The 13,649-nt window shown below is 39.8% G+C and overlaps 1 protein-coding gene across 4 annotated transcripts in view; it reads right to left on the bottom strand.

The window, feature by feature from the left end:
* HCCS (holocytochrome c synthase) overlaps positions 1 to 13,649 on the bottom strand; it is a 135,872-nt gene that overhangs the window by 87,142 nt on the left and 35,081 nt on the right. For all 4 annotated transcript variants that reach the window (XM_078641320.1, XM_078641314.1, XM_078641305.1 and 1 more), the window contains one exon: positions 9,805 to 9,924. In XM_078641320.1, the coding sequence (XP_078497446.1) occupies positions 9,805 to 9,924 (120 nt within the window). The remainder of the gene's footprint in view (positions 1 to 9,804; positions 9,925 to 13,649) is intronic.

The following is a 13,649-nucleotide window of genomic DNA, read 5'->3' as shown; positions in this document are numbered from 1 at the left end:
TTTGTATTGCGTCACACCACCAACACGATTACAGATCATGCTGCGGCATGACACTATGAAAAGGTGTGTTTTTCATGAGTAATCCATTTACCTCTACGGGACTGTCTCAGGAACCAAGCAGCCTGTTTTGCATTGCTGGCTTTGTCTAGAAATACTCTTGTATGTGTAGGTGTGACCACTGTCTCCACACAATACAAATGTGTACATCTCCCAAATAATTTGTTTAACCTACCGGAACTGTCCAACTAACCATGCGACCCGATATATATTGTAGACTCTGTCTAAGTATTCTTGCACATATTGCTTACAGGATGCCTTATTGAAGGTCTCAATATTCTAAGATGGCGAGGGAACATTAGTCAGACGACTTTTGTTCAGATTACCCGAAGACAAACTACAGGTAGAAAACTTGACATCCCCTCCATAAATTGCTTACAAAACATCTTATGATTCGCTAGGAGATACCATATATGAACAGACAGGATCTCTGCTTACGTTTGTTTGATATCAAATCCTATGCAACCTTAGGATCTATTCAGTGTCTTGTTCTATGTTGTATATATTTTTGTGTTTGAGCACTTCGTAGTCTGCGCTAATTTGAATACATATTGAAATGTTTGTCCTTGTACTAAAAATGTGAACATCATCATTATAAAAGATTGTGTCCTGTACTCTTTTGCAATAACATGGATTATGACACAATTTACTAATTGAGTTTTCACTTTCAAAGCAAAAGTAGAAGCGTTGGTGAATAAGTCTCACAGTACATTTGTTTGAGTTATTACTTTAGGAAACTTAGGCAGTAGTAATCTGTAGCAAGTTTGCCTTAGGTTCAAAGGTAGGTATGCTCACTTAGCTCAAGGAGTAGGCACAGTGAGTGCACTGAAGGTGCATTAAAGCCATGTTTCTTAAGCTTCACGTAGCTAGCAACGGAAGGTGTTAGTATAGATTCACCTGGCAAGTATGCAGGATTAATCAGGACTTTAATGAGAACAGAGACATGAACAGGTAGGACAATCACAGTGAAGGTAGTACAGATACACATGCCATGACTATATCCTCCACTACGGATTCAAACCCATTGGTCCGCACTCGCCCCGAAACTGAATTACTCCCTCACTCAACTAAGCAAATGACTCCAAACCATACAGAATGCAGCAGGCAGCCTCCTCCCTAAAGATCCCAGCACGCATACACCCTGCACTTCAAACAGATTCACTGACTCCTCATCCACAGCTCTTTTCAAACTCCTGAATCACACATTCAAAGCCTTGCACAGCACTAGTCCAGCAATCCTCAATATTGCCTCAGATTTAAGAAACCTTAGAAACTCATTTGCTCAGCCGGATTAATACTCAAAGACATTCAATGCATACTAAGGACCTGAACAAGGAAAAGTGACTTCTCCTGAAAAGGCCCCATAACAGCAAAATGACATTACAGAGAACTCTGCACCCAATGGTACACATATGGATAAAATGTTTGTCCAGCTTGCCATGATCATCCTCCCTCAGAACTAAGTATATGTTAAGTCTACTGTATCACAAGAGCATTACAGTCACAGCAATGCACATAACAGTGGACGTGACATATGCTATGTTCTCACTGGCTACCCTGTGAGTCAAAAACATTCTTCGTAGTTTATGACCTGCTCTTTAGGTATCTTAGGCAGTATTCGCCAGCATGTTTGCCTTAATTTCAATGGTTGATATGCTCACCCAGTTCGATGAATGTAGGCCTCAGAAGGCATTCTCCGACACCGCCATCTTGCACCCACAAATTGGAAGGTGTTGGATTTGTTATAGTGACTGCACTAAAGGCACATGTAAGACATGTCTTCCTGAGCATCATGTGGCTGTCAAGGAAGCCATCAGTAAAGGTTCAGTAGGCTTGCGCTTGTAGTGGGCAGAATGGAGGCACTTACTTGACAAGTGGTAAAAATGCTGTTTATTAATTTGTGAAGGTTGTAGATGCAGCAACTTTCAACATGTCTGGACATATGTGTTTATTGAGGTTTGTTTGTCTGTGCCGTGTTTGTGTGCAATTAGGTTGATGGCAGGTTGAGAGGTGGTCTTGAATGGGCATTCTGTTCTCTGGCGTATGAATGTGATGTTCCATTGAATGGCAGAGGTATGTTGATGTGAGGGGACTGATCTGTTGGACTGGACCATTCTCCGACAGTATAAAAGTCATCTGTCTGGTGCATGAATGGACAATAAAGCGGGTGGTGCCTGGACGAGGCTTTACGGCTCACCTTCAGTAGTCTTGGTTTCCACATTCAGATACTTGAGTATTTGTTCTTTGAAGCTAGCATTTCTGGAGGTGCAAAAATCAACCAGTGTAAATGGTGGATTCACTTAAAAACATTAGACAAATTTATATCTTTGGTCATAAGGATACTCCCTCGCAATGGTTACAGAGAATCCTTACAGTGAATAGAATGGTCTGGCCACCAGATATATATGCGGACAGACCATTGGTGTAAATGCAGGGAAGACCACTCCATTGTATTGTATTGTATTTATTATTTGTATCGCGCAACTGTCACCCTACGGGTATCCTGGCGCCCAAACAGGAAGTACTCCATCTCTGGCATAGTGGCAGCCCTCCCATTTCCCGACTGAGTAAGGGTAATCTTCGGTTGATCTCTATGTCCACGCACTTAATTTAGGTATGAAGACATACAGGTCAGTTTTCAATGCCCATCACCACCTGGAAAACCATGGTGGTATGCAGCAGTGAAAACGGTATAATTCCTCCCTTCGCCATGGGAGATTGTAGTTCCGAAAATTCTGGACTCGAGAATTAAACTTCATCATAGCATGACGATTTCCATATCAAAATACAGAGAATGGCTAGTACACTATGTACAAGCATTTTTGTCATATTCGAGTGACGATTTCACCTCGAAATCGTCATTTTCGTCTTTAACCCTTGGCTTCCATTTTGTATACGGCAGCCATTTTGTGAGTTGCCCTTTACATAGGCTTATGATACAGCTAAAATTGGATTCCAAAGGACACATACACCTTAATTGACTTTCCTGTGACCTGGGCAAGTTGGAACCATTGCCCCAGGCCGAACCTGTTTGGTCAGTTCCTCTCCCAGTGGCCGAATGAGATAGCATCAAGGCACAACAGGCCATAAACCCATTTCATCGCACACACCCTGCCGAATCTTGCTCACACCTGTCCCTGCTCTTTTCTCTCTCACTTGCTTTATGATGGGGAGGTGCCCATTTTTATTGGGGGTCCACCAATATCTGATGAAATGTTGGGCCTTGCCGGGTGATTTGTTGTGGGCTGGACGAACTGAAATGTGGGCTGTCATCATGACTCTGCTTTTCCTTTGTAGCGAAAATATTTGAATGGTATACTAAAATTCGAAGAATGTTTGCCTAAAGCACAATATTTTGTATAAAAAGAGAAGCCTGACTTTGTAAGTTTGAATAGTCTCCTAAGAATATACATCCCGTGCTGTTGTAGGTGAGGAGAGGTGTGGCGCCGCGGCCAGGGCGACTGACGCTGGAATCTGGGGATCACGGTTCGATCCCCAGCGCCGGCGGCAGGTTAGCCCAGCACCATGTGACTCTGGGCAATAGCTTGCTTAATCTTCCCGACGGCCCCCAGCGCCTAGAGACCCTTGCGGGTGATTGTGCGCTTTACAAATGTGGATTATTATTATTATATTATACTTCTAGGACGCTTGTTTCTTGGTTGCAGCCAATAAATTCGATCCTTGACTTCACCTACAAGACTGAGTTTCTGTGGTCTGAATCAGGAAAGTACCCGAGGTCTTTGGGTGTACCCTGGCACCGCTGGGTTACCGGTTCGGTATCGGTTCTGAAAAACCCAGTACCTCAAGATAACTTCCATTGTGAGAGGGGCATTTTTTTTTCTTTCAAAATGAAAATCCAGCTTCTGGATTTTGTTTTTGATTTTCCTTTTTTTATTTTTTAAGTGGATGGGCGGCTTAAATCTGCAGGGAGGCATAGGTTTCCTACCAATCCAAGTTACCACATGTCTCCCAATAAAAATGGTACCCCACTTGTGTAGGTGGGTGGGCCAAGAAGTGACACAAAAAGCCCTAAATTGTACGTTGAGAGATAAGCAATAGGGGTAGCTGCTGTATTTGGGGTTGTGCTGTGGCGCCACCTATGCCACCCTATGAACCATAGATATTTTTGGAAACTAGACAATCAGGGGAGTCCAAGGTGGTGTGCCTTACGTGGATGCCACAAGGTTTTCTGAACCACAACACTCTGCAAACCTCAAACTCTGCCTGAAATCACACATTTTCTTTCATTTCTGGAATCCACAAACTTCCAACCACCCTGCATTACCCCACTTGTGCCTTAAGATTCTGGAAGTTTTCATCGCAAATGTGAGGAAAATATGTTTTGGTCAAATGTTGAGGTTTGCTAGGGATTCAGGGTAAAAGAAAACGTGTTGAGTGCCTCACAAGTCACCCCATCTTGGGATTCCCCCAGGTGTCTAGTTTTCAAAAATGTGCATGTTTGCTAGGTTTCCCTAGGTACCAGCGGAGCTGGGACTCAAAATCCAGCTACCCATTTAAAAAAAAAAAAGGGACAGTTTTGAGTGGGAAAATGTGATACATCCATGTTGCTTTTTGGGCTGTTTCCAATTGCGTGGAATTAGTCTACCTACACAAGTGAGGTACCATTTATATCGGAAGACACGTGAGAGCATAGAACAGTAGAACATTTGTTATTACCAATTGGTTTTTCTCTAAATCTGTGCCTTCCAAAAGTAAGTCAGTGTACAACAAAAAAAGATATTTTGAAAAATACCCTCTAATTCATATGCTAGTAACGGCAAATTCAGAAGTGTACAAATAACCACTGCTCCTAAACTCCATATATTGTGCCCATTTCAGAAATACATAGGTTTCCTTGATGCCAATTTTTTACTCTACATATTTCGCAATACAAGTTGCTATATACTCGGTACACAATGAAAAACCATTGTACACTATAGCTGTGTTGTTGGCTCTGAGTATTGGGTTCTTGGAGAACCTAAAAACTTTATAAATCGCAGCAACCAGAAGGGTCTAGCAGATGTAATGGTATATTGCTTTTGCAAATAGGCCATTGTGACAAAAAGTTGCACATGAAAACGTCACAAATAGGCGTTTTTTTCCTACTTATTTTCAATATTTATTTCAACAGTTATTTTTGGAGAAACTGTGAGGGATCAACACATGACCCCTTGCTAATTTCAGAATGTTGCCTTCTTTCCAGAAATCTATAGCTTTTCTGGATCACCCATGGGGTTCACACTGGTTTCCACCACAAACTGGAAGTAAGTTGAGTGCACAAAAAAAAGGAAAAATGGGCTAACTCTTGGGAAAATTCCAAAACTTTGGGACAAAATTAGGTTTTTTGATTAATCTCTGCATGTTCCTGAACGCATGGGAAGATGGTCACTTTAGCACAGAAAACAGTTAGTTGATGGCATTGTCAGGAAAAAAACTGGTACTTTTATCCAAGACACTTTTTCCTATGTTCATCAAAAAAACTCACATTTTACTATATTTTGCCTATTTTCTCAGTCCCCTCCAAGGGAATCCACAAATCCGGGGTACAAGCTACAGTTAGTGTCTCCAAGTTCCATCAGTTTGGTGATCAGAATACAGTGATCAATTGCATAAATACAGCATAAAAATCTACAAAAAGAAGTGCCTAGACCTGATCTTATCTGGAAGGGAAGAAACGCATGTTTGCTTTTAATAAAAGCCTGAACTGATTTGTGTGATTTTTGCTCAAATATAGGAGCAACAAGACTGGACAAAAGTTATGATCACTTAGGGAGACGGCTTAATAATGTCCGTTTTCAAAATTGCTGGTATTAGAAATGGCAACAGTGGGAGGCTCAGTAATTTAATGATTTTAGCTGAACAAAAATACGGGATGAGCAGCTGTAAGAAATAGTTTATTTTAGTTCCTCTGAGGTAATTTCCTTTAAATGAAGCAACTTGTGAGGACTGGTGTCTCAGGTGGTGGTATAACAGGAGGTGCTATGGATTCCTAGATGATGTGGCACCTTATCAATTCTTCTAAAACAGTACTTGAATGCATCCAACATAGGGCTTGTAAAGGGGGAATAAACATTTGTTTTGCCACAGGTGATTTAAATTTCTATTACACTAAAAAGTTATTTCGCAAGGTTTAGGGCCACAGAAATTTGGTGAAAGTAATAGATCTCTTTGGCTGACTTAATCTCTTGCTTCTGAATTGCAAGCAGAGTTTTAAATTACATTTGATTAAATGAAATCTGCTTCCATTTCTAAATTGATGTTGGCAAGTTATGCAGATAAGGAAAAAAGTTACTTACCTGGACCTCGGGTTTTCAAGCACTGGCATAGCTCATAGATTCACATCACGCTTGAATTATTATCCAACACCAGACTGGGAACCCTTGGTAACAATGTTCATTCAGGAGTATACCTGTACACTCTATCATTAGCCTTTCACCAAGTAGTTTCAACCTATTCACGTCATTGTAAATGATCCAAACTACAGCTGATCAGACTAGCATCCTCAGCTGCTCCTCTCTCAGAAGCCTTCAACTGCAAAGTTTTCTAGATTGTAAAAAGTATTTGTATGATAATTGGAGAAGCCTCATGACAATTGGAGGAGTGTGGGTCGCATGTGAATCTATGAAAAATGCCGGTGCTGAACAATTGATCTTTCATAGATTCATATGCTTGAATAAAGATGATCACAGATGCATCAACTAAAGCGGTTGGAGGGTATGAGGCTTATCTTAAGAAAATATGTTTTGAAGCACTGCTAATCCTAAAGCTGCATTGTTGCTGGTATCCACATCAATGCTGTAACACTTTGAGGATCCATGTGCAGTCTTCTAAGTGGCTGCTTTCCAAATGTGTTTCAGAGAAAGTTTAGTAAAAGGGCTGTTGTTGCTTCCATAGCCCTCGTGGAAATGCGCTTTTAACTCTTCTCGTCAATGGCTTGAGAGTAATTGTGCGTTCAGCTGGAACTAGATTTGGGTTTGTACTGACATTGTCCACAATTCTACATACCAGTGCTGACGTGCCCTGGGTAGGACTATCAGTATTATTGTACAGTTCTCCCTTTTTAGGTTCAATAGCACTCTGGAGATAAGAGCTATTTGAGGGAAAACAAATTAATTTTTCAGTCCTATTTATCGTGAAGGTATTCCCCTTGGGAACTGGGCAAAATCAACTCCTTGCTAAGTTCCTGAATTTGTAGTTTTGGTCTGTAGCGAACATGTCCCAATGAGGAGTGCCCTGTCTATGAAAGACTGAACTGAACTGAACTGATATTCTCCCATTTCCGACTTGGGAATATCTTATAACTGTATGCTTAGACGATCTGCCAAATCATTGTAGACTCCGCAGACAGCTCCACAATGTGCTGAATTACTCATTTTTATAATCTCTGGGTTTCCTCTACAACAGAAGTGATTTAGCTTGCACTTGCTTTAACAGATAAAACATAGTTTTGGTGAGCTCTGTCGCTTCCATGTTGTGGGTGTCTTGAAATGTAGGCAGGACAGCTTTTAAAGCCAATCTCGCTGCTCTAAATACTAGGATACTTATGTGCAACTGTCACTCCTCTATTGACCATGTAACAATTTTTTCCATATCTTGTAAATGTGCACTTAGTCCTCTGAGGGAAGCATCCATAGTTTAGAAAAGTTAGGGCTTCATGGGGTTCAGTGGTTTCCTTTTGAATATGTTTTCCGTCTATATCCACTATTAAAGAGCTTGGTGTTACCACCACAAAATTGTTCCAATCCCCCGACACTTGTTGCCAGTGATTGCTTAGTTGTTCCTGGACTGTACTCATGCACAAGTGACAATGAGGCAATGGATAAACGTGTGACATTGTCCCTACAATTGCCTTCAACGTTCACACTATGGTCACATTCTTTCTAACTCAGGAATCCTGTTGCCAAATCAATTTGTTGCCTCTCTCTAGAGACGAATACATGGATTCCTTTCCTGTGCAAATTCAGGCTCCTAAAAAATAAGAAAAAAACAAATCTATGCTTGGAGAGAAATGTGATTTGCTGTTGATAGCCAAGTCTAGATTGGACAGGTCTTTCATGGTCACGTTTACCATTTCCTGAGCCTATGGGCAAGTTTTTGCCCTTATAAGCCAGACGTTTGAGAACAGCTAAACCATACCGCCCTTTCGTCTTATTAAAGCAGTCACTGGTTCTATGCTGATTTCAGACCAAAGGTTAAGGCTCTGAACTGGTAGTGGTAACAAGTAACCAGGAAGCGAAAAAATCTTCTGTGTGTCACATTAATTAATACGTTTAAATATGCATTTTTCTGATCTACTGGTGTAGCTACTCATTCTTTTCAGCAAGGGTTGTACTGTAACCATGTGAATGCTTAGGCTCTTCATGAATCTGTTTTGATTCCTTGAGTCCAGTACTGGTCGCCATCCACTGATTATTTTTATATGCGAAAGAATCTAGAGTAAAAGGCCTGAAACGTTTCTGCAAATGGTACTTCCCCCATGGTTTTTTTCTTTATCAGTTTGGATAGCTCTAATTGTAAGTGCTGCAGATGTTTATGTTTTACTTTGCTTGGTGGAAGTGAAGGTGGGATGTCAACAAAATCTAGGATGTGTGCATGGTTGCCATTGTCGAACACCTATTTGTCACTAGTTTTATAATGCCAGACAACACTGTGACTACTCTCAAACAGTTACAATGTTTACGCGTGATGAGAAAAGATCCAAACTCCAGATCCTAAGAACAAGACTATTTGCTAACACACTCCTGGCTATATAATCTGTTATCCCGAACATTTCAACACCCGTACTATGTACAAAAAACACTTAACAGATAAATGAGGCAAAATGCCAGTGACTGTGGAAGCAAACAGCGAGGGAACGCTCCTTTCATACGCCACTCAACACCTCCTTGGTAAGGAAAAAAATAAGGCATAAGGCAGGGACAGCAGAAGCCCATGGTCACATCTGGGTCGCGGTTCGCAAAAAAAAAAAAAAAAAGAGACACTCTTCCAAAGAAAACGTGGAAGAGCAGCAGGGAAAACAAAAGGTGTTTGACGTGATGGGGGACACGGGAATAAAAAAAATTCTAAAAAGAGAAACAGGACAAATGCAAATAACTATATTGCATTGGTGCATGTCCTAAGGGAAAATGCCTGCAACTCAAAAAAAAAAAAATAGTGCAGGACTAAATATTGCACACCAACCCACACATATATACACACTCCATCAGCACAACAGAGCAAAATATGCTAGCTATTCAGCAGCGACAACAATCCCGAGGCATTACCCATCAAAGTCAATGTGCTCCTCAAGATGATCTGGCTCCTTTCCCAAACTGTATAGTTTAGGAGAGATGCTTATATGTTTTTTTTTAACTTAACTTAAGGATATTTGCTAATTATATATCTATATATATATATCTATATATATATATATATATCTATATATATATATCTATATATATATATCTATATATATATATATATCTATATATATATATATATATATATATATACACACACATATATACACACACACACACACACACACACACACACACACACACACACACGCACACACACGCACACACACACACACACCTCTAGACTTACAGAGAGGCCTAAATTACTGCACACTTTTAAAAGGACCCTGTTGAAAATGACTATCAGAGAATGAATCGCAACCTTCGGAATGTATAAAGCAGGACAAATAAAGTGCAGATACTAGAAAAACCTGCAATAAAAAATAAGAAAAAGAAAAGAAAAACTCACCTTGCATGTAGTACTTCCCATTTAAGGATCTCATTCCAGGCCTGTTCGTTATTTTGATTGTGAATCTTAATGATATTTGACATGTCTTCGCGGTTTATGTCCTCATCCTTCCATCGCCACCTACCAATCAACAAGTTTTGAGACATATTAAATCACCTTTAACATGAAGGTATGAAACACCTACTCTGTTGATTATTCTCCCATTCAGAAGTGACTGCTGCTTTTTATTCACCACCAGCTCTGTAACTGCTTCAATAAAGCGTGTAGAAAGTGAAAAGAATTCTCTCCACTTTTTGTGTACCTTGTATATTCATCTAGGGTCACACTTCCCTTCTTTCTTTGAAATATATATTTTTGGGTGCAAATTAGGTGGTGTTTTGATGGGAATCAGATTTGTTGTATATAGCACCATTATAAATAATTTTCGAACACCATGTATCCACATTTTTCAACCCTCTCCAGAAGATTACGGCAATAAGTTTGTTATTTTTGTTCAGATCTGTTCAATATTATGAATCTAAATATAAATGTTTACATGCAATTGATATGACAATGTTTTAGTCATAAGACTGGTAGTTTGCTGTGCCCCAGAGGGTGCGAGTACTTTCAATGAAAAAATAATGAAATCCTGAATTTCTGTAAGACACAGCTGCCCTGTCAAGCCAGATTTAACAATTCTCTTCAGCATTTTTACATGAAAGGACACAGTTTACGGAAAGGGATCAAATACAAAAAAAGTTTTTATTAATTCCCAGATCATCTCCTTTCATCACTCATGGGAGACTTAAAGGAGAAAAAAAACATTTTCCAGGCAAACAAGTACAATGGAACATCCTCTCAGTGATTAGGATTGACAGCCATCAACATCATTAAAAACGACAATTCTTCAAAAATAGAAGAGTTGCATCCAAGATGTAGTGGAATACAGTACTTTCTTTAAAACGTTTGTAAACTATCCGATCACGTCTGGTTTGAGTGACAGACTGACATTTTCAGGAAAGTTAGCGACCCTTAACATTCATAATGATTCAATGAGAGATTTAGCTGAAATATGATAACCAGACACATGGTGCTATATTTTAAGAAGTCCAATACTGGTCTGTTAAATCGTATTGAAACTACACCTGCTCTAAAACAAGGGTGGGTTTTAGCACCCTTGCTCTTCTCACTATACACACATTATATATCTTCTTTAAGTATACTAACATGTCAGAAATATGTCCCCCTAATCACAGGATATAAAGAGCTTCATAAAGTACTAAACGCAGATGATGTTATCATTTTTACTCAGTCCCCACTGTTCTTCAGCGGTGTCTACTAGTGTTATTTATCTATTCTTCCAATCACTACAAAGACCAAGATATTGGTGCTTTCCTCTCATAATACAAATACGAAGTTTTGCTGGTGGCCAGATTCTGAACCCCTTGAAATGGTATAAAGCTATTTCTATCTAAACATGGTCCTGATGGAAAACCTCTCCACCGGCTCAGTGAGAACATTCAATGGAAAAGTGGTCTCCCAAGCAGCTGAGTGGAGGTTGGTCTATCAAAGAACACAGAGAAAAAACAGTGGCCTCACTCTAAAAAGGTTAGAATACTAAAATAATTCCAACATGCATAGTGAATAGTTTATTTGTATTTTTAAATGCACTGGAGCAAAATATAATGAAATCCCCAATTCCTGTAAGAATCCAAACGCTGAAGCTTGAATTGGAACTCGAACACAAATGCAAGCCCTTGAGTCTTACATTTAATAGGGTTATCATCTAAATCAGGCTTTTAGAAGTGTGTAACTGAATAAATCTACCTGTCCTACATAAAGTCGACTTATCCCATTTGATGGCATGCAGCGAGGTGACAGGTTATCCCAGTGTTCTCATATCAGGGTTCTGAACTTTTCCTTTTTTAATTACGCCAGGTTTCATGTTATTTCAGGGCTTGGAATCTAGAAAAACCCGGACATATCTCAGATTCTAGGAACTCTGAACGTACCAGTGTCTACTCCTGTCAAATATTTGAATATTCATAGGCCCCATTTATGAACGGTCTCTTTTAATGGCTACTAATTGATCACGGTAGGACTAACAGAACATGCTTTAGTTATGCTAGAACAGATGTGCATCCTGAACTCTGCTATAATCATCCAGAAGAGTTCAGGATAGACCCTTCTGTTTCACTGCTCTATTTCTTACTTTAGTTTCTGAGGAAGCATCTTATGAGATACTTTGGAAAAGTTAACATTAAAGGCATATATTCAATTTCACAAAATGTTATTGTAAATAAACTCAAGTTTATATTTGCGGTCCAGTACGCACATTGTTAAAACATCGCTCACAGTTTGACCTTCTCCACTTGAACACAATTGTGAAGTTCTCAGACAAATCACTTCATTTCACTGTGCCTCGCTTCACTTGTTTTGCCATAACTGCGAGCATATACCAACCACTCAATCAATTATATTTTACAACTAGATGAACCATGCAATCAACCCATGCTTGTACAAGGCTAGGAGGCCAACGGCATTAATCCATACCACTATAAGAGAGCATCAGCTCTACGTGTAGAAACTAGAACGCGGTATAACCCTAATCCTCCACAAATGAACACTACTCAGGGGCTAAGGACATTAACCCTTACACCCAAATTAAATTAATAGCCTTTTTGTTATGTAATCTGACCTCTCCCTGAGAACAGAGCGGGAGAAAATTCTCAGAGCGCATCCACAACAAGAGGAAAGAGTGTAAGAGAAAGACAATTCCATAAAGCCAAACAAAAGCATTGCAAAAAAATAGCACAATAGATGGCAGAGACCCCTCTCAGACGGAGAAACCCCCCGCAGAGAGAACAAGCATTGGAAATGCAATAGGTCTCGCATTAGAAAAGTTGGAGCTATTGGTTTTGTAAATGACTTTTGTGTTGGTCTTGAAAATAGCAAAAATAATACCTTTGTTATTTACAATGCCAATACTTTTAAATTTTTCAAATGTGACACCTATAGCATTTCTAATGCAACATGTTTTGTATGTACGTGACTTACATGTATTCATATAACAAATACAAATGGCTTTTAATTTTTTTAAATAATTAATACTTAAATAAAAGTTCTTGTAATTTATAATAGCAATAGCTTAAACTATTGTAAATAACTTTTGTGAAGAATATGTTCAGTGTATTTTATTGTGACGAAAATGCAAGAACCGAGGTGAAATATTAATTGATTTTACAAATAACAATGGCTTTTAATTTTTTTCGAATAATTAATACTTAAATGAAAGTTATTGTAATTTATAAAGGCACTAGCTTAAAGTAAATCCACAAAAAACAAGCATTGGGGTTTATTAGTCAAACAAAGATGCAAGCACAGTGTGAGGGTGAGGGGGCAACGCAGGGGGCAGGATTACAAACGCCACGGGAGAAGGGAGCAATTGGAGTGCGGCGGAGGCATCAAAGGGCTGGGAATGCGTGGGGGGAAGGGGCACAACACGGTGACATGGAGCAAGCTGGCACTGCACGCGTTCAAGCTTGCAGCCAGGGAAAACAGGGGTAGCAATTTGAAAAGCCCCTGTACAAAATGTCGAGCAAGCTCGACTTAAAAAGATGAGGCAAATTAGTATGCTGCAGCCATGACTATGAAGCAGGGGCCACCATGCTTGTGCCGGGTGCGGCTGGCTGAGTGGTGGCGAAAGTTGATATGGGCGAGCCCCGCAGAACCAAAGAAAGGCACAAGGCTGCCATTGTAAAAGTTCAAACCTGGCATGGCGCTGGGAGGTCGCGGTCACATGATGTTTTTGCTGCACGGCGACTGTTGATACATCTCGGTGTACTGTGTGTGTGTGCAGTGTTTCT

Source organism: Lissotriton helveticus, chromosome 1_1 (genome assembly GCF_964261635.1).
Source record: "Lissotriton helveticus chromosome 1_1, aLisHel1.1, whole genome shotgun sequence".
Lineage (NCBI taxonomy): Eukaryota > Metazoa > Chordata > Amphibia > Caudata > Salamandridae > Lissotriton > Lissotriton helveticus.
This window is presented reverse-complemented; position numbering and strand designations above follow the sequence as displayed.